This window comes from Gadus macrocephalus, chromosome 6 (genome assembly GCF_031168955.1).
Source record: "Gadus macrocephalus chromosome 6, ASM3116895v1".
NCBI lineage: Eukaryota > Metazoa > Chordata > Actinopteri > Gadiformes > Gadidae > Gadus > Gadus macrocephalus.
The window spans coordinates 6,246,047-6,266,250 of record NC_082387.1 but is presented as its reverse complement, the minus strand read 5'-3'; the positions used below and the strand labels follow the sequence as shown (position 1 = coordinate 6,266,250).

The 20,204-nt window shown below is 45.0% G+C and overlaps 1 protein-coding gene across 6 annotated transcripts; it reads left to right on the top strand.

Annotated features, from left to right (window-relative positions):
- The first annotated feature begins 284 nt into the window (after positions 1 to 284).
- On the top strand, positions 285 to 18,301 carry prpf3 (PRP3 pre-mRNA processing factor 3 homolog (yeast)). 6 transcript variants are annotated; one of them, XM_060053686.1, is made up of 18 exons: positions 308 to 494; positions 604 to 708; positions 932 to 1,080; positions 1,430 to 1,560; positions 2,153 to 2,314; positions 2,429 to 2,515; positions 2,622 to 2,908; positions 3,021 to 3,139; positions 4,239 to 4,426; positions 4,544 to 4,710; positions 5,701 to 5,783; positions 11,266 to 11,409; positions 11,498 to 11,597; positions 14,337 to 14,450; positions 14,802 to 14,920; positions 15,034 to 15,111; positions 15,191 to 15,246; positions 17,431 to 18,301. In XM_060053686.1, the coding sequence occupies exons 3-18, from the start codon at positions 936 to 938 to the stop codon at positions 17,578 to 17,580; spliced, it is 2,130 nt and encodes a 709-aa protein (XP_059909669.1). In that variant the 5' UTR covers positions 308 to 494; positions 604 to 708; positions 932 to 935; the 3' UTR covers positions 17,581 to 18,301. The 6 variants fall into 6 exon arrangements, with proteins under 6 accessions (XP_059909667.1, XP_059909666.1, XP_059909664.1 ...); XM_060053684.1 differs by lacking the exon at positions 604 to 708 and having other exon boundaries at positions 285 to 397; positions 924 to 1,080; XM_060053683.1 differs by lacking the exon at positions 604 to 708 and having other exon boundaries at positions 285 to 494; positions 924 to 1,080.
- The last annotated feature ends 1,903 nt before the right edge of the window (positions 18,302 to 20,204 follow it).

The following is a 20,204-nucleotide window of genomic DNA, read 5'->3' as shown; positions in this document are numbered from 1 at the left end:
GTTCTCACTGATTGGGTTTAATGGACTGCTTTTATAATATGTAGGCCTACTTTATCGTATTATGTCATTACAGACACAGTATTACATAGTCCTATAACTCTCAATATACTTTTGTATCGGTTTAATACAATTTAAATTTCAACTGATTAGCAGAGGTTAACATTAAAAATTTAAATTGGAGAAGGAAAGTAACGGGAACATGGTATACAGCCACCATGTGGCTCCAGCATCGATTCCTGTCTAACAGGGTTATGACTGTGTCCTCCCCGAGGGGGAGCCACTCACCGAACAAGCGTGTTGTGGTCATACAACGGGCACTTCCGGTTCCGTGTCGTTTCATGAAATCGTCGTGTGAACGGCGCTCCAAAACAGAAAGTTTACTTAGAGAAAGTCGAGCGTAAGAGAGCTTAATGTCATTTTAATTATACATATATCATCCCCGTGTCTTGTGATCTTTGTGGAGCGGTGAAGGACTGAGACAACCGGCTTGCTGTGTAAGATAACTGTCGCTGTTTTGGTTCATGTTGGCAGCTTTCTGTGAGCTGACATGCTAACATTAGTTAGCAGGCTCTGCGTGAGTTTTGGCGGATGTTTCTCATACAGCCTGCACGCGTCCCAGATTGACCGACATGCACTGGATAACTAGCCAAGGTTCAATCCCGGCTGTTCTAGTGAAAGGACAAACCATCGAACGCATTGCTTTCGCACGTAATTGTAACGTACTACGTACACACACACACACACACACACACACACACACACACACACACACACACACACACACACACACACACACACAGTCCGGTCCAGTGCTCTCAACGTGCGATTAAGTGATATCATTGAATATGATAAACAGAATGCTTAGTGGGATAACTGTTGCTTGGTCATTTTTTCGCCTAAGTGCTCTTGTATATTAATGCCAGGTCCATAGCAAGATGTCTCTACCAAAGCGAGAGATGGAGGAGCTGCGACCGTGGGTGGAGAGGACCGTGAAGAAGGTGTTGGGCTTCTCAGAGCCCACCGTCATCACTGCTGCCTTACACTGCCTTGGCAAAGGCATGGACAAGAGAAAGACCATAGGTTTGTGTTTAAGTCCTGACTCAACGTGATCATATTCAATATCAAAGTCGGTTTTTGCTCTGTATTTCCTAGACTAGTTATTGATCTCAATCATTTGACACGGCTACTCTTGGCAAAACGGTTCTGCATCTAATCCACCCACCTCTAACCATCCTTGTGCAAGATGCCTAAAGTCGTCCGTCCCTTGATTAACTATCTGTGTACACCTAAAACTGGCCTTAACATATAACAAAGCCTCCTAATTGACTTAATAATTTGCCATGGTTGTCTGCAGTTCATGGAACATGGCGATCCTCAGAAAACCCATCCAGGAGTTGTTCTTAACTCCCCTACTGTTGTTTTGTACTAGATCAACTCCGGCCTATTCTAGACGACTCTGCTGGAAGCTTTGTGGAGCGCCTTTTCGAATCCTTGGAAGAGAGCCGCCACATCCGTAGCAGCAAAGGAGCAGGAGAAAAGAACCGCAAGAGAGACCTCAAGGTAAAGCAAACGACGAAGATTGTATTCCTTTGACATTTAGGGTGCACTCACACTAGGCCATCTGGCCGTGGCCATGGTCGTTTTCACACCTAACCGTGTTCAAATCTGCCAGTGTGAGTCTGGCCAGGCCAATTTGGGAGAGGTGTGCTGCTACGGTACGGGCCGCTACGGTACAGATGCTAATGAGCCGACACACGCACGGCTACGCAACCTGAGCTGGATGACGTATAGTCAATGCGACGACCATGGACATAATAAAGGCGACGAGCCTTCTTTCCCATTAAACGTTAAACATGGCGTCAAGCAGTTCAACTGTTGGTGTGTTCTCTGTGTTGTTGTCCATTGTTGTTAAAACTCTGACGTGTTACGACGTGATGACGTATGTACAAGAGCCTACTGAGGCCACAGTTGCGACGGCCAACGGCCACGGCCAGATGGCCTAGTGTGAGTGGAGTGCACCCTTATAGGACTGGTGCTATCCGCTGTTGACTTCTATTATCACAGTTTCATCTTGTGAACTCTATAGGCTAATGATGGCAAGACCTACAGTCTCTCTCTACATGCTTGTCATTTGCTGTGGCCTTGTCCCTAGGATGTGTTTGGGGATGATGCAGACATGGGCGGAATAAAGGAATTGCCGCAAGATGCGACGGCGCCCAAGAGGAAACGTACCCCCCGTTTTGAGGAGGTGGAGGAGCCTGAAGTCATACCGGGGCCTCCAGCCGAGAGCCCTGGGATGCTGACCAAGATGCAGGTAACACAGGGTAGCTTTCAGGATTCATCACCACCGTAGCCCGATCTAGTGCTCAGGCATCACAGGGTATGTAAATGGGTTTCCACTTTTTAATTATTGCATTATGACCATCAGATCAAGCAGATGATGGAAACAGCCACGAGACAGATTGAGGAGAGGAAGAAACAGCTAAGCTTCTCTTCCTCAGGCCCCACAGCATCGGTAATACCACAAGAGGCTCCTCAACGTTCTATTCTCTAAATCCTCCTCCCACTCTGAGATTAAAACATGTTTAAAATGCTCTTTTAATCTTCATCTGCCTTTTTAGATACTGCCGCTGCCCACCCCACAGACACATCTAGAGCCTACCACAGTGTCCAGGCTTCTCTCGAATTCCTCTTGCCCTCCAGCAGTCGGCTCGCTGTCCATACATCCATCGCAGGCTGCCACCTTCATGAACGATGCAATAGAGAAGGCCCGCAAGGCAGCTGAGCTACAGGCCCGCATCTCGTCCCAGCTGGCCATGAAGCCTGGTATACTTGGGGCTCTTGGAAACACTGGGCCGCACAACCTTGTTGCCCTGGCCAACCTGCACGCCATGGGCATAGCTCCTCCGTAAGTTCCCAATTGGTGCAGCCACTTGAAATGCAGTATTCAAGGTTTTCAAACAGATAGACAAACGTATACAAAAAGGGTTGTGAAAGCTCATTTCTCTGTGTGACTGTAGAAAAGTGGAGATCAGAGAGGTGAATAAGCCAACCCCACTGATCCTGGATGAGCTGGGAAGAACGGTCGATGCAACCGGCAAAGAGGTGGAGCTCACACACCGGATGCCCACCCTCAAAGGTCTGTGTAGCCATAATCACATGCTTTACTCGGGGGTTGACTCTAAGGTTTCAAAAGCACTTGCCCATCGGGCAAGCACAGGTCATGTTCGACTTGCCCGCATGTAATCTTCCCTTGCCCAAATTAAAATCAGAATCGTGAGCGTGCCTCTTTTTGCCAGGCACCTGGCCTCATTTTGGGGAACTCAGAAAACTCATCCTAGCTCAGACTGAAGCTGAATGTTAGCTTCCACATAGTATGTGTTTAAAAAATAACAAACTTCTTCTTTGTTTACTCATTTACCAAATGGTCACATCGTGCCATGTAGTGATTTCAGTCCACTGTTGCAACCTATTAAAACTATCGCCCAGTTATATGTAGAACTGCATGCTTTCGTCTGGATTTTATAATATAATAACTAAATGTCCAAGGTAGTAGCAAAGTATTATATTTTTTAACTTTCACGTTTCTTGTAAGTCTAACTAAATAATCACAATCGCGTTTATAGTAGCTTTGTCACGATACTGGTTTTTCTAACTTCGATACTAAAAAATAATGATATTCTATACCATTTTCGATAACGGGGGGAAAACAGTGTTTTCCAGAAAAAAATGTAGCGCGGCGCTGCACTTGAGATGCTATGCTAGCTGTGTTGGCTAACCTTTAACTAACACTGTCACACAGAGCATTGAGACTAGTGCCAAATCACAGCCAGAGACCGCACTGCGAGTGAGTGACAGGAGGCGGGGCTGTGTTCGCGCTGTAGCGCTGTGTGTGTTAGTTAACGCGCTGTCTGAGAGAAGAGAAGACAGCGCGCTGATCAATTGCAAATATATCTATTTCGTGTGATTTTTGCGGAAGAAAATGGTTGTTTTGCATTTTTTTGAAACTTAAATAAATAGACTTTATATGAACAAACCCTAAAAAATGCACTTGCCCTTTCGGGCAACCAGAAATCATCTCAACTTGCCCAAATATTATTTTTAGTTGCCCTGGGCAAGCGGGCAACCGTTAGTGTCAACCCCTGCTTTACTCTTATGCCATGTGCATTAATCTGCTCTAGAACCTATTCCTCTGACCATCAACCAATGACGTATTTTTCCGATTGTTATTATTCCAGCCAACATTCGTGCCGTGAAAAGGGAGCAGTTTCGCCAGCAACTGAAGGAGAAGCCCGGAGAGGACTTGGAGTCCACGTCCTACTTTGACCAACGAGTCAACATCACGCCCGCCCAGCGTGCTCGAAAGGGATTCAAGTTCCACGAGCAGGGGCGCTTTGAGAAGATTGCCCAGAGAATACGAACTAAGGTGTGTGTGTGTGTGTGTGTGTGTGTGTGTGTGTGTGTGTGTGTGTGTGTGTGTGTGTGTGTGTGTGTGTGTGTGTGTGTGTGTGTCTAATTTCCCTCCTACCCCTTTGGTTTTCAGGCCCAGCTGGAGAAGTTGCAGACTGAGATTGCCCAGGCTGCAAAGAAGACAGGCATACAGGCGTCCACTAAGCTGGCTCTTATTACCCCAAAAAAGGAGCTTGGGGATGGAGAGGTGCCCCACGTTGAGTGGTGGGACTCGTACATTGTGCCCACAAATGCAGAGCTGTAAGACCTGTTCTCTAAACAAAATGTGCATGATGAGACTGTTAATCAATGGGGGAATGTTGTAATGGTTTTAGAGATGTTGGTGTTAGTTATTACTTATTCGTACATAGACTTCCCACTCCTTTTCCAAATTTTCAGTCTTGTATATGGCAAGATGTTCTCCAAGTGCACTTACTAATGCCGCTTTTCCACTGCATGGTACCAACTCGACTCGACTCAGCTCGCATTTTTGGCGTTTCCACCGCGAAAACATGGTATCTGGTACCTGAAGTGGCTGCTTTTTTTAGTACTGCCTCGCTCTAGGTTCCAAGCGAGCTGAGCCGATGCTAAAAGGTGACGTCGGCAGACGGCCGGCCACTGATTGGCCAGAGAGTGTGACGAAGTCACGAGAGCGACATGGCAACCATGCTGGTAACAGCCATAGCAGCGCCGCAGCCAACATATTCCACTTCTTCAACTTCTTCAACATGCCAGCTAATAATAGTAATGTTATCGATGTCCTCCATTGTTGTTAGTTGGGTTCTGTCCATGTGTGGGTTGCGTAGGTGTTGTTTGCGTCGCGTACAAAAATACGTCACGGCCCTTTCGCGCAGCCGACCCCGCCCACGTCCAGGAGGTACTATTTGCGGTGGAACACGACCCGTGCTACCGTGTCGAGTCGTGTCGAGTCGAGCTACATGTGCGGTGGAAAAGCGGCATAAGTGATAGGAAATAAGGATTAAGTGGTTTTCACTTTCAATCCTTTTAGTAAATGTTCTTCTTATTCCATATAAGTAATGGATACTATATTTATATTTGCTTGTCTCAACTATACAGATAAAATGCTTTGTACTCCATTAATTAGTGCATATTTCCCTTTTTCGGGGCTGTAACACAAACAGTGTTCAGTCACCTGCGATCACGTTTACTGCGCTTTTGTTGCCTTGGGTTGGTCCTTTTTCTTATTGTATTTAATTCATGTTGATTTATTTTCCCTCTAATCTTCTACAGTATCCAAGAAACAAAGTTTGAGGTCATGGAGTTTTTCGGAGTAACCAACCTAGTTGAGCACCCGGCCCAGATCTGCACTCCAGGTACTTCCCCAAACACATCCGCATACGTTACCTGGAGTTTCAGAACCCTTTCTCATCAATTGTATTGGGTAGACTTTCCAAGTAGATTTATTATATATTTTGTTGATTGTGTACTAATATTAAACCAATTAGTTCTAGACAATGTTTAAACTCAGATTTCTTAAGTGTTAATCAAGGTAACCTTTTGACCCCTCCAGGGGAAACATGCCAAAACAGTAATCAAGTAGAGTTGAGTTGATGACTTGCCCCTCCCCTCAATGCTCCCTTTGAATAAACTCATGATCATGCGCGGGAGGAAGGATTGTTGTTGGCCGTTCTCCTCAGGGAAGACCGCTGGACGAATTAATTTGTAGAAACATTCCCGAGTTCACAAATATGTAATAGAGATGACAGAAATACCGTAAATATGATATCAAATACACTGGCTAAATCTCATTGGTTTTTGGTGTTTAAAAGGTCCTTTGGAGATGCATCGTGCACCTCCCTTACAAGCTGCTGTTGTGTTTTCCTGGCTTGTAGCACCTATAGCGTTCCCGTTTCTCTGTGGGCATCGCTACACGACTTTTAGCTGCATTATCCTCTTGAGCAATCCAGCTCGAAAATAAAGAAAACTTTACATTGTATTGCACGCACAGCAAGACCGTGCAATGCATAAATTGGTGACCGGATTAAAGCAGCAATGTAATCAAGTGTGTAAGAACATTTAAAATCAACATTAAACCTTGTGGCACAAATACAAAGAAAATACATCTCCTTATGGGCGCAGCCAACTTTGTTTGTCGAGTCGTACGGTTAACCTCGGCGGGCTCTCAGAAGCACGAGTGGGACAGTTTAAAAGGGGGCGTGCCTCGGTGAAATGTCGCTAGAAGGCTGGGAGTTTTCCCACTTTGCAAAAAACTTTGCAACTTTGCAAAAAAAAAAAAGAGAAACCCTTTCCACCCTCTGTCAGCTACCACCACAAGTATAATCCATCTGTGTGAAACACTCCTGTGTTAAAGAAGTGTCATGAAGTTACAACATTGTTAAACTCGGTTATTTTGTAGGGAGATTGTTTTGCCCACGGATAACAGCACTGGGCGGCTCCACAGCATATAGCATTATCCACAGCTGTTTGGCAAGTGGACTTTTTTCAGGGTTGGTCCTAGCTAAGAATGGGCCTTAAGGGGGAGACTACGCACAGCAGGTGGCATGATGGTTCTGCTTAGTCGGACAACAAGTCTATTTCTTAATTTGAGTCTGCATTTTCCTGTTTATTAAATGAAACCCCTTTAAGAAAACATTGGAACGTCCAGCCTTGTCCTGGTCCCAAACCATTTGTATCACCAACCTATTTATACAAGCATATCAGCATTTGTGATGCCTCCTCTGGGGATTTTCATAAGACGCTCTCCATCCTCCCCCTCTTGTCTCTCCATCTCATTGATGCATTTAAAACCGAAACGCTGCAATGTTTTTTGTGGAAAACTGCGATTAAGGGTTTGAATTCCACTATCGTCGTCTGATTCATGGAATCCACCGTGTTCGCCAGGGTCTCGCGGTGACATAGAGCCCTCACACATGTCTGTAAGATCCATACTTCCTTGTTTACAAGCCTTACAAGTAGGGATGTCCCGATACCCGGATCGGGCCCGATACTGGGTTTTTAAGGTAAATCGGGATCGGCCGATCTCATTCAATTTCATGGCCGATACATATTTATCTATCCATATTTTTTCTATATATATATGTGGAAATTGCGTTGAATGAGATACAATTTCGCACGTTGAGCACACAGTTGTGTGACTTGTTTATTGAGTTAGAGAAACCAGGAAATCAAAACGTTCTGCAAGTAAACGAATCCCGCATTGGGCTCTGGCGTCATGAGACGCTCGTAATCCTTAAAGGGACAGCGATCCCTGAACCACCAAGACAGTAAACGACATGCCTAACACAGTGGAAAGAACAACACATAACAAAATACTGTAGGTGAATTATGTTACACTCACTATATATATATATATATATATATATCTATCTATATATCTATATCTCTATCTCTATCTCTATCTCTATCTCTATCTCTATCTCTATCTCTAGATATAGATATATTTGTGGTGGGCCGTTATCGGCGTTGACGCGAAACTATTTTCAAAAACGTCCTTGTTCAGACCCATCACGTGACTGAACTAACCAAGCAGTAGCTAGAATTAAGACTGAGGTAAACGTGAGGGAATCAGAGAGGCAGATTCAACAGAATATCCTGACTGTTAAATATGTAAATATGTAAGTAATAATTGTGGGACATAAATATGTAAATGATTAACTGACTAAACATTGTAAGTACATTTCTAGAAAAATTAACTACAATATAAATGATATTAATTTATTCTAGAACTTTCAAATATTTAACTTCTAAACCTTACATTATTATGGATTATTCCACGGCTCTTCTCAATGCTGGCTGAACAAACCATCCCAAGGTCAGAGAATCCTCTACACTACTGGCGGGCACATGCTACATAGCGACCTGCACTGGCTGATACAGCCACAAAGTTTCTTTGTGCACCTTGTACATCGGTGGACAGTGAGAGACTGTTTAGTGCAGTGCGAATGTCCTTGATGAGAAAAGGAACCGGTTGTCAGCCGAGATGGTGCAGATGTTGGTTTTCATTAAACAAAACCTGCACTGAACTGAATAAGTCAGTGCTGTAGATTAAGATGGAGGAAATAAGAAGCTCTATTACACTATTATTACCCACCTACATTGTAAAAAATAATAAGCTTACTTGAAAAAAGGGTGGAAACTTGTTGCCTCAAATAAGTTAAGTAACCAAAACTTTACTTTATGTTATGTTTACAAGTAATGCTTATGTTATGTTATGTTAACGTGAGAGTATAAAAGCTATTGAGTGCAGCTTGGATGCCTGTCTATTTCTTAATGTACAGGAAATTAAATGTTTGTCAACACAAAAAGTGATATCGGAAATCAGGATCGGGAGCAACATGAAAATATCGGGATCGGGAGCTAAAAAATGAGATCGGGACATCTCTACTTACAAGCCAATGAGGCGATCACTATCAAAACGGGGCATGTATACTTTGACAGCTACACCAGCAGACAGCAAGGGTCGGGGACGGGCCTTAGATATCCTAATAGCAATGAAAATACCTTTCTGACGATATCCAGCATGTCAAACACCGTCTCACGTGTGGTTCAGAAAACAAATGCGCAAGGGGTGTGCGTAAACTAGCAGGCTCTTCACCAGAGTGCGAGTGAAGCAAGTGGTTGATTTGCGCGCTTGTGTGTGGTTTGTTTATTTGTACATAATTATTTATAGTACTTTTACTATTTCTTTTTTGTTGTTTATACCATTACAGTTTTCACTTTTTAAGTAAAAATAATAGCCCAAACACTTTGTTTGAGCTTTTTTTGTCCGTCGTGGCTCTGCGTGTTACGAGAGCGTGTAACTAATCAGATGGTGCTGTGGGTTGGACAATGCTGGAGACAGCGTAGTGACAGCAGACAGAGAGGCGCGGCTGCATCAGAGCCAAAATAACCCAGTTTTAAATTGATCTCTTGTGGCGACCCTGATAATATCTTTTAGTTTGACCATATGTGACATGGAGTACTTTAGCATTTTGTCCTCATTGCATAGGCAACTTTGTCAATACTGTGCACCTTCAGTATTGCCTATTGTTTCATTAGACAATAGGAATGGAAGTGTGGGCATTTATTTGCTGATTGAAGGACAAACCATGGATGACAGAAGACAAGCCTAATTGCATGTAATCGTTTAATTGAAGTTGTTGGGAGGTTTTATATTTTGTGAGTCTATACAGTTTTTCTGTTTCAAGTAATTCTAGATCCTTTTCCTCTGCCACTTCCGCAGTACGGGATCAACTGTCCGTTGAATGTATATGGACCATCCAGTTCTGTGTGGAAACAACATAGCTGGTTATTTTTCATGGGAGTGACTTTAATCTGTGCTTGGTTGGCTACTAGCAGGTAACCTACTGCCATCAGCTGGCCAAATAGCCTCAGTGCACCCAAAGTCAATTGATGCAGATGATTGTGTTTGACATTCCTCAATTAACTTTCTTTGGTACACCATGAAATTCCTTTGGTGCCTGCCGAAAATAAAGTACCAAAAACAGCAATTTCGCTATAATTAAATGACTTGAAATAATTCAACGTAACCTAAATACGACCTTTACACATTCACTCGTCCGTGAACAAGATTTCTGAGTCACACCAGGTCAATCTACACTTGCAATGGTGGTGAAGACCTGGGGCCGGTTGCACCAACTGGGCGTAAGCCTGGTCGTAACTACGCCTGGTCGTAACTACGCCTGGTCGTAACTTGGCGTTCTAAGTCCAACCTAACCGTTACGCCGGTTGCACCAACTGGGCTTAGCGTTCTTTTCACTAAGACCAGGCGTAAATCCTACGCCTGGTCAGGGGCAGGCGTAGAGTTGAAATTCCAGGCTGTTTCTATAGCAATTGCATCCAATCCAATGCAACTGCTCAGTACGCTTCACTAAACTGCATTTCAAAGCACAGCCGGCGATATGATCAGTGTTCACAGATCGACTGCCTGTCGGGAAGATATCACTGGCCGATTAGTCCGTTCTCAACTTATAATCAGTTGCGAATGTTGTTTTAACTATGTTTATATGTTTTATATAGGCCGACAAATTAAGCAAATCTCTCATACAGTCTCAAAACAACTCAATTTAGCTCCTTGTCATTTGATGATGTTCAATGCATTGCTTCTGTCAAAAAGAACCATTCCCGTCTAAATGCCTGCTCGTCGTAAACCAGACCTTACAAATACATATTTTAATTATATTCATTTGCAGTGTTTTATTGTTAGGCATTAACACAATTGATGAATGACAATGAGTGAACGAATGAATTATTTATTTCGGTGTCCAACAGCATGTCAAGTAAAATAGTAAACAGCTGTTGTCACTAGGTATCCTAGCAACGCGGTGATATGCGCATTACATGGAACATTCACATGGCCGCGCATGGCTAAGACCGGGCGTAGTTGAGACCAGTCGTAAGTCCCGTTGGTGCAACCGGCGTTGGTTCCATTCTAACGCCAGGTCGTAACTAAGACCTACTTAGCAGTTACGACCAGGCTTAGTTACGCCCAGTTGGTGCAACCGGCCCCAGAACTCCTCTGTTCCCACACTACATAAGGACGTCATCAAACTAGGTATTTTGTTATTGTTCTGATTGAGAGACCGCTCGTAAAGAATGACAATGGAATATTTTAACCTGGACCCTTCTTTCTGATTAAATTGGTCCAGTATTGAGTGAAGATGCTGCATCCGTAATCCTAAAAGTGCATGTTTCTGCCCCTGTTCAAATCCAAATGTTCTCCTTTTAATGGCCTCAATTGTTGGCATTTTCTTCAGATCTACTTGGAAAATCTAGCATGTACAGTTGATGTAACTATCTTCTGGAATGTTCCCAACATGTGCCTATTCTCTCCAGTGGACACGGATAAGACGGTAACGCTGGGCGTTTACCTGACGAAGAAAGAGCAGAAGAAGCTCAGAAGACAGACCCGTAGGGAGGCCCAGAAGGAACTGCAAGAGCGGGTTCGTCTGGGACTAATGCCTCCCCCAGAGCCCAAAGGTAAGAACACTGACACACGCACGACTGACGCCCAACCACATGGGAGTAACTCAGAGTCGAACAGCTTCAGAGTCTCCTCTCTCCTCAGTGAGAATCTCCAACCTGATGAGGGTGCTGGGAACGGAGGCGGTGCAGGACCCCACCAAGGTGGAGGCCCACGTACGAGCACAGATGGCCAAGAGGCAGAAGTGAGTTCCCCTATATGTCCCTTTTAGGCCACCATTATTTGTATTTGTCATTTTATCACATGCTTGGTCTCTTTGGAAAGCTGAGAACCTGTAGAATTGTATAACATTGTCAGAATTACTATCATGTACTGACACAGTACTGGGAAGGCTACAATATTGTTTTTCCTTCCAGCCGGTTACACACGCCTCTAAAACCAAGCTAATTGTAGTACCCTGGGTAACTCCATATCCCTTGGAAACACTACTGAGCCCTAGCCCTAGGTCTTGTGATGCTGTGTAAAAGCAGATCAACAAAGCTTAAAAAACTCCAACTCTCCAACTCTTTATGTACTGATATGTCCATTCGTTTTGGTCAGGGTCCTTTTGGAGACTCCATAAAAGACCGTTGGCTACCCAAGATGCATACTGTAAACAAAAGTGAACCCAAACATGTAGAAGGATATTCTTGGTCTTAAATGCCTTTTCAAATGTGTGTGCTAGGAATGTGCATTTCTGGCAAAAATACTACTTACTGAACACAGCCTGCATGACGGTGAACTAGGCACGTCAAAAATATAACTTCACACGGTGTGTGTTTATTTGTTACCAGCATTCGTAGTGTTGATCAGCAGAGAAATAGTCTGCCAAAGACGTCGCTTAGCAACCATGAACGCTATTCACCACCGGAAGTTGTGAAGCCCCATGCAAGTCAACAGAGCGTTTAACAGCATTGAGAAGAGCCGTGTAATAAATAACGATAGTCACATTCATTATTTGATATTCTACGTGACTCCGACTATTCGACGATCGTTGCCCGCTATGTACGCCACATTTACGAGATCTACCAGTCTAGTGTCAACTAGACTGGTAGATCTGGGGGGGGGGGGGGGATCTGTCTGCGCACGGCACCTTCTCAACAATAAGCAATAGTCTTCCTCCCACTCAGGGTGAAAATGGTAGGTCTTAGCTCGTTTCCCCTCAGCCATGTCAACGTTTAGGAGTGCGTAACTACTGTTGACGGCTTTCAACTACTGTTGACAGTGCATGCGCTACTGCGCGTATATGTCCCGCGCAAATACTTTTTTAAATTAAAAAAATAATAATTAAAAAAATGTTGTTTTTTTTTTTGTTTTTTTTTCTTCACCCCTCGCGGTCGACTTGGGATCTGTCGGCGGTCTACTGGTAGACCGCGATCGACTGGTTGGGCACTCCTGGTCTATAGTATATAACCGCTTTGTCTGATTACAGTTTAATTAATTTTTCACAATTCACCAGCTCTCGTTTTGAAGAATAATCACTGCGTCATTCGTTTCAATGGGAATCGCGACGGTCTATACTTTCAACATAAAGTGTACATATTTATAATTTGAAATTTGTCCCTGCTTTTAGTTCAGTTCAGTTCAGTTTAACTTTATTGTCCCAAAAAGGGAAACTTGTCTTGCAGTCAGGTACACATAAAAACATAAAAACACAATATACACAAGGACACTCAACAAGGAGATAGACACAGGCTAATATAAGTTCAAATACTGTCATACTTATCTAGTCATCTGATTCAAATACATTTACAGGTATGTGCAAAGAATTGTGCAAATTGAGCAAACGAATTGCGCTAGGAATAAAAGAGTTCTTTGACCTATTGGACTTAGAAAGAGGGACTCTTATGCCGCTTTTCCACTGCATGGTACCAGCTCGACACGACTCGACACGACTCGACTCAGCTCGCATTTTTTGCGTTTCCACCGCGGTACCATGGTATCTGGTACCTGAAGTGGCTGCTTTTTCTAGTACCTACTCGCTCTAGGTTCCAAGCGAGCTGAGCCGATGCTAAAAGGTGACGTCGGCAGACGGCCGGCGACTGATTGGCCAGAGAGTGTGACGAAGTCACGAGAGCGACATGGCAACCATGCTGGTAACATCCATAGCAGCGCCGCAGCCAACATGTTCCACTTCTCCAACTTCTTCAACATGCCAGCTAATAATAGTAATGTGATCGATGTCCTCCATTGTTGTTATGTGGGTTCCATGTGTGGGTTGCGTATGTGTTGTTTGCGTCGCGTACACAAATACGTCACGGCCCTTTCGCGCAGCCGACCCCGCCCACGTCCAGGAGGTACTATTTGCGGTGGAAAAGCACCCGTGCTGCTACCGTGTCGTGTCGTGTCGTGTCGAGTCGTGTCAAGTCGAGCTACATGTGCGGTGGAAAAGCGGCATTAGTCTCCGGCCTGAGGGAAGGGCCTCAAATGAACAATGAAGGGGGTGATTTTTACAGTCCATTATAGACGATGCTTTCTTAGTAAGCATAGTATTTTATACCACAGATACTATAGGGTCTATAGCATATAACCACGTTTTCTGATTACAGTTTAATCTAACAGTAAGCTGACAACACCGCAACTGCAAATTAACCACACAGAGATAACCATGGCAACCCGGCCCAAAAAAATATTTTGGCGATCATTCTGCGCACGCATCCGCCATGTTGATTGACAAATAATCCCCCTATTGAACAAGGTTAAACCGAGTGAGCGTGCCGTTCACAGACACCAGAATGAACGAGTTCAGAGTAACGTTCATCAGGCAGTAATACAGTACGTTCGCCCAAAATAAAAACGAGTTCATGAATGCTCAATGAATGTGTTCAGGCACAACACTGCTTAAGACGATGACTTTGTTACTGTTTTGGGTTGCGCTACAAATATGAAGCGTAGTTCACGCTATGTGTGCTTTGAGAGCTAAAGGCCGTTTTAAATCCTTCAGGGCTCACGAAGACGCCAATGCTGCTCGCAAACTGACAGCGGAACAGAGGAAAGAGAAGAAGATCAAGAAGATAAAGGAAGACCTCACTCATGGGGTTCATATCGCAGTTTACAGGTGTGTTGATCAGCGGCGAGCGGTCCATGTAAGCTCTGGTCCAGGCTGCTTTATGGAAGTGTGATAATTCAATGCAGAGCAACATTTCGATAAGGCAAGGGGTTAAGTGTAGAAGTTATTTTTTTTTCTTATCTTTTTTTTTTTTTTTGGGACTAACACAGCACAAGTGAGGAGTGGAAAGCCGCTGATATCCTTGCAGCAATCTTAAATTAAATCGTCATTTTGCTGTTTGCTTTATTAGAATAAGAAAGAAATACAAAATCTAAATTATGCTTATTTGTCTGTACGGAATATTTTGTCAGACAACCTAACTATTATCCAAAGCTTGTAACGATGCGTTTGGCCCAATAGAATCCGTAACCTGCACAATCCCTCCAAGAAGTTCAAAGTGGAGGCCAACGCCAACCAGCTGTACCTGACGGGCACCGTGGTGCTGCACAGAGACGTCAACACGGTGGTGGTGGAGGGAGGTGAGCGGTCTAGGATGGATAACATGCCTGCTTGTACTCATAGAGGTTATAATACAGCTGGTCCACAGGGATTCTTCATATACTTTGTCGTTGTATCTTGATTTTCATGAAAGGCCCAAAATCCCAGAAGAAGTTCAAGAGGCTGATGATGAACAGAATTAAATGGCAGGAGCGCAACACCAAAAGAGAAGGTATTTTTTAATTCCTCCAAATCCATTGTCGATGATAAAGCCTTTTACCCAAGCTTGACTATGCTGTTGTCCTCATCAGACCCCGACTTTGACGATGAAACCAAGAGGAACAACAAGTGCTATTTAATATGGGAGGTTAGTATCGACATCATTCTTCACTGCAGTGCATCTCTCGATGGCCTTCAAGGACCCCTTTATAATCACAGTGCCATTAGCTTCATACCAAAAAAGGAGGCATTTTCCACAATGCACTTATGCTCTTAATAGGCTAGCTTGTACAGACTATAATGTATTTTAACCTTCATCCTGTCAAAGACTATTATGTCACTCACGAGCTCAGTGGTTCCCAAACCTTTTCTGCAGGGCCCCCCTTTTGTAGATTAAAAAAAATGTCAAGCACCCCCTTCTTTGCATGAATTGCACTCCTTTTCAGTGTATTTTCTTTTCAGTGACTGGTGTGGGCTTGCTATTTTCTGCAGATCTTCTCAAATCGGGGCTGCAGCTGTGAGACTGCCACTCTAATCCAATTTTCAATGTCCAGCTTTGACCTGCATTTGGTCTTAATCGAGGCTACTGCAGAAAAACCTATCTCACACAAGTAAGATGTGGCAAAAGGAAGGAGTGTGGCCAGAGCTCCCCTGCCTAGCACTGGGTAGACCTTTTTTTCTCCAATCCATAATGCAGCCAAGGTCTTGGACTTAAACTGCAGCCTCATTGCTGAATCAGATGTAACATCAATGTACTGTTCCTCTTCTGTAGTGCTAAAGTCAGCAGCTGGTGTTGCACTGAAGGGGACTCTGATCCAGTCATATTTTGCAGGATCCTGCACTGTGAAATACCTCTGGAAATACCTCTGCTTTTGTAGGGCAGTTATATGAGTTTTCATACATGGGATCAATGTGTTCTGGAGCTTTTTGACTTCGATGAATGATTTCAAGTTCTCAAATGAGTCTATATTCCCCTCTTTCACCCGCTGTTCCCATATCTCTACTTTTCTTGTGAATGATGTGATTTTATCTGCCTGTTGTGGAAGGTGTGTGCTGCTGCCCTGCATCTGCAGATTTAGTTAATTGAGTTTCTGAAACATGTCATTGAGGTATGCAAGTTTCATGAGGAAGTTGTTAAACCTGTGGGCAAGTTCATTACCCTCTTCCTCCAAGAAGATTCTGATCTCATCCCGCAGCTCAAACACCCTGGATAAAATCTTCCCACGCGACAGCCATCGGGACTCGCTGTGAAACAAAACAGCTGTGTAGGCGGATCCCATTACCTCGCACAGCGCGGAAAAAATCTGTGATTTGACGGGTCTTGTTTTAATGTAGTTACAGTGGCAATGATGTCTGTCGTTACATCATTCAGCTCGGGACTCAATTGTTTGGACGCTAGCGTCTCTCGGTGTATCATACAGTGTGTCCACTGCAAATTGGGGCACGACGCACTTGATTAGCGCTTGCAGGCCTCCTCGTTTCCCTGCCATTGCCTGAGCCCCATCTGTGCAGATCCCCACACAGTCCTCCCATTTCAGATCAGCATCTATCAAGTAAGAGTCAATGATTTTGAACAACTCGTGTGTAGTTGCTCTTGTAGTTACACGTTTGCAGAAAAGCAAATCCTCCATCAAATCTTCGCCATCAATGAATCTTGACATATGCTATTAGTAAACAGTCTTTGTTACTGTCAGTAGCTTCATCCATCTGCAGAGCAAAACGTTTGTCTCGTATTTTGTCATTAAGCTGCTCCTGTCTTTTAAGCAACTCTGTTGTACACGACCGTTGAGTCATTTTTTTTTAGAAGAAACCAATGGGCTTATCTTTTTGTTTGGGATGTGAAGTCTCCAAATGGCGTCTTAACTTGTTCGGCCTCATACTGTCGGAAGCTAATATTTTGAGACACAACACACTGCGTTCTCTCTTCATTGTCCACCGTTGTACTGGTGAAACAGGGTGCCTCACCATATTTTCTTGTCTTTGTTTTGGTAGATGAGGCATTTGGTGTGGTTTCATCTTCTGCTTTACGTTTACCTGGCAGTACTTTCACAAGCCTTTCCATGATTTGCTAGCTAGCAGTGAAGAAGAAAAATGTAGGCCTCTATTTTGTATTTAGCCTTGCGTGCCGCACGGGGCGTCCCACCTCGCGCTGCGCCGCGGCCCCCCCCCCCCCCCCCCCCCCTGTCATAACTCCAGGCCCCCCCTAGGGGGCGTGTCACCCAGTTTGAAAACCACTGCACTAGCTAATCATATTATTATGATTTTATAAGACAGATCGCAAATACTATGAGAGTATAATGACAAGTGTGGATCAATTCTGCTTTTCCTCCAGGGAACGGCTAAAGAGCGCAGCTTTGGAGACATGAAGTTCAAGCAGTGCCCGACAGAGAACATGGCCAGAGAACACTTCAAAAAGCACGGCACAGAACACTACTGGGACCTGGCCCTGAGCCAGAGCGTGCTGGAGGGCACCGACGACTGAACAGCGAAGCGCTTTGGAAGACGTTAAAGAGTTGGCAATGTTGAGACTGCACCCTACTATATGCCCCTCACCCTCCTCTCCCAGCCCCCACCACAGCCTGACCTCGGGAGTGCAGGCTGATTCCTTAAATTGGGACTCTGGATAGACCAAATGGATTCTCCTGGAGAAAGACCTAATCATAAACTGCAGGCATATTCAGTTTTATGGGAAGGTGCATGTGTTGGTGTGCCGGTACTTGTGCATCTTCCAACACATCAGTTGCTTTCTCTGGTGGGTAGGGTAGTTCCAGTACCGCAGTTGCTTTGGGTCAGTTTTTGTTATTTTCTTTATTAGATTGAGCAGTATGTAAATTAATTGCTCAATGCTATATCTGACAGTTCAATCTGTCAGGTATGAGATGACTCCATACTGGGGTGATACCATTTCACACAACAGAAGCCACCATTTTTCTCAAAACTAGTGTTGAGATCCAAAACATCAATGTGTTTTAGTAACGAATTCAGTCGTTTTATACAGGCACAGTAAACCATAACATTTGGCATTGAACTGAGATTTCGCTTTGCCTGCTATTTGAAATTGCCATTGAAATAGATTTGTATCGATTTACTGGAGTTGATATGTTATCCTCAATATTGTTGGTAACTATTCAAAGAAATTAAATTGTGTTCCACTGATGTATTCCCTTGTATGTTTACACGTCCAATAAACAATATCAAACCACTTTCTATCTTTGCTTTTGGTCTGACACACAAATCCTGCAAAATTGTACAATATTTGTAATCAAATGAAGGTTGAAATGTCACAGAAGCTGAGCTGACAATGTGATTTGATATTTGTTTCCTGACAATTGAATGAATATATTTGTATCGATAGAGTGATCAATAAATATTTAATGTTTTCAACATGAATTCTAAATACCAAATTGACTTACCTACTTAGTTTTAATCACATCATGAATATGTCACCTTTTGTTAGGAACCCTATTGTATTCGTTGGTATACATTTTTGTCTAACACTAGTCTAATCTGCCCTATACAGTCTAAATGTCCATGTAGTGTAGTGGTATTCTGTTGACCTGTTGACCATGGATGGATGGATAGATAGATAGAAGGATATATAATGTATTGTCCCCTTGGGGAAATTGTTCTCAGTGAATAGATACACATGACCGTTAACCACAACAAAATAAAAACAAACAAACAAAAAATAAACAAACACTTACAAGACAAGACCCCAAAATCCTATTTCCCACATAGTACAAGGACACATCTATTGTATTCATGTGTATTCATCAGGCCACCTTACTCGTCATGCAGTAGGACACTGGCATTCCCCCGGTGCCACGCCCCCTAGCCGGGAGAGTCGAGGCCGGGATATACCGCCGGTGGCCAACAGCCGGCGACAAATCCCGACCTCCCGAGAGCCGCAATCGGGAGAACGAGGAACACCTGGGCAGGAGGCACCCAGCTGTTAAAAGGAGGCCACCGACCGACAGAAGGAGGCCAGTCGAGTGGAAGTGAGGACGACACCGAGGAACCAGACTCCGTGGAGTGAGCCGCACGGCGGACACGTGGACCACGTCTCGAGCGACCCCCTTTTCTGATGTACCTCGTGCGCTAGTGTAACCGGTTGGATTGTTTGCTACCGAGTGAAATAAACCGCCGTTTGAGGCTTTGGACCCTCATTCCCTGCCTGGTCCTTACTGTGAGCCCCCTCTGCCGTACCGAGTTACCACATATGGTGGAGGATGCGGGCATCTCGGTCCACGTACGGCTCACGGTAAGGATCCCACCCTGGGGATTGGCATTGTTTTTTCGTTTCTTCATTTTTTTTTCCTTTTCCGGTGCGGTTCCTCCGTTCGCGGAGGTGATTTCCCGCGGACGTCGATGCAGAACCCCGGGACACCCGCAGGACCAGCTGGCCTGAGAGAATCGGACCCCAGACTGGCCCTGCTGACGGAGGCGGTGGACCGCCTGACCCAGCAGGCCACCCGCGACCCACCGACCGCCGGCCCCACGAGCCGGCTCACGAAACTAGGACCCGACGACGATGTGGAGGCCTTCCTAGAGACATTTGAGCAGGTGGCAACCCGAGAGAGGTGGCCAGAGGCCCAGTGGGCCTATATAGTGGCCCCGTTCTTAACCGGTCCCGCCCAGCAAGCGAGTCAGGACCTCAACGAGGGGGATGTGGGGCGGTACCCCGCACTCAAGGCGGCCGTCTTGGCCTACTATGGACATAGCCTTGCTGCGAGGGCCCTCAACTTCCACGAGTGGACGTTCGACGTCCGAGGACCCGTCCGGTCCCAGATAGCCCACCAATGTCGGCTAGCCCGGAGGTGGATGGTTGACGGAGAGGGACCCAGCCCCGCGGATCGGGTCGTGGTGGACAACACCGTGCGACAGCTGCCTCCCGACGCCCAGAGGGTGCTGGCCCACCACCATCACGAGACCGTGGACGACCTTGTTCGCCAGCTGGAGCACTGGCAGGTGGCACAGCGGCTGGCGGCGGGCCCGAGACCCACTCCCCGGGCCGGCCGGAGAGAGACTCCGACCCCGCCGTCGAGGACCAGGCCGCCCACCCCGCCCAGAGAACGAGGGCAACCCGAGACCCGGTGCTGCTACCAC

What these genes read in the sequence shown, in the direction of transcription:
- prpf3 (XM_060053681.1), top strand. Translation starts at nt 339, where the DNA reads ATGAAATCGTCGTGTGAACGGCGCTCCAAAACAGAAAGTTTACTTAGA. An exon ending in ACCGCAAGAGAGACCTCAAG is followed by an intron (nt 1,561 to 2,152) that starts GTAAAGCAAACG and finishes CCTTGTCCCTAG; the next exon opens with GATGTGTTTGGGGATGATGC. An exon ending in CACGGTGGTGGTGGAGGGAG is followed by an intron (nt 14,921 to 15,033) that starts GTGAGCGGTCTA and finishes TTTTCATGAAAG; the next exon opens with GCCCAAAATCCCAGAAGAAG.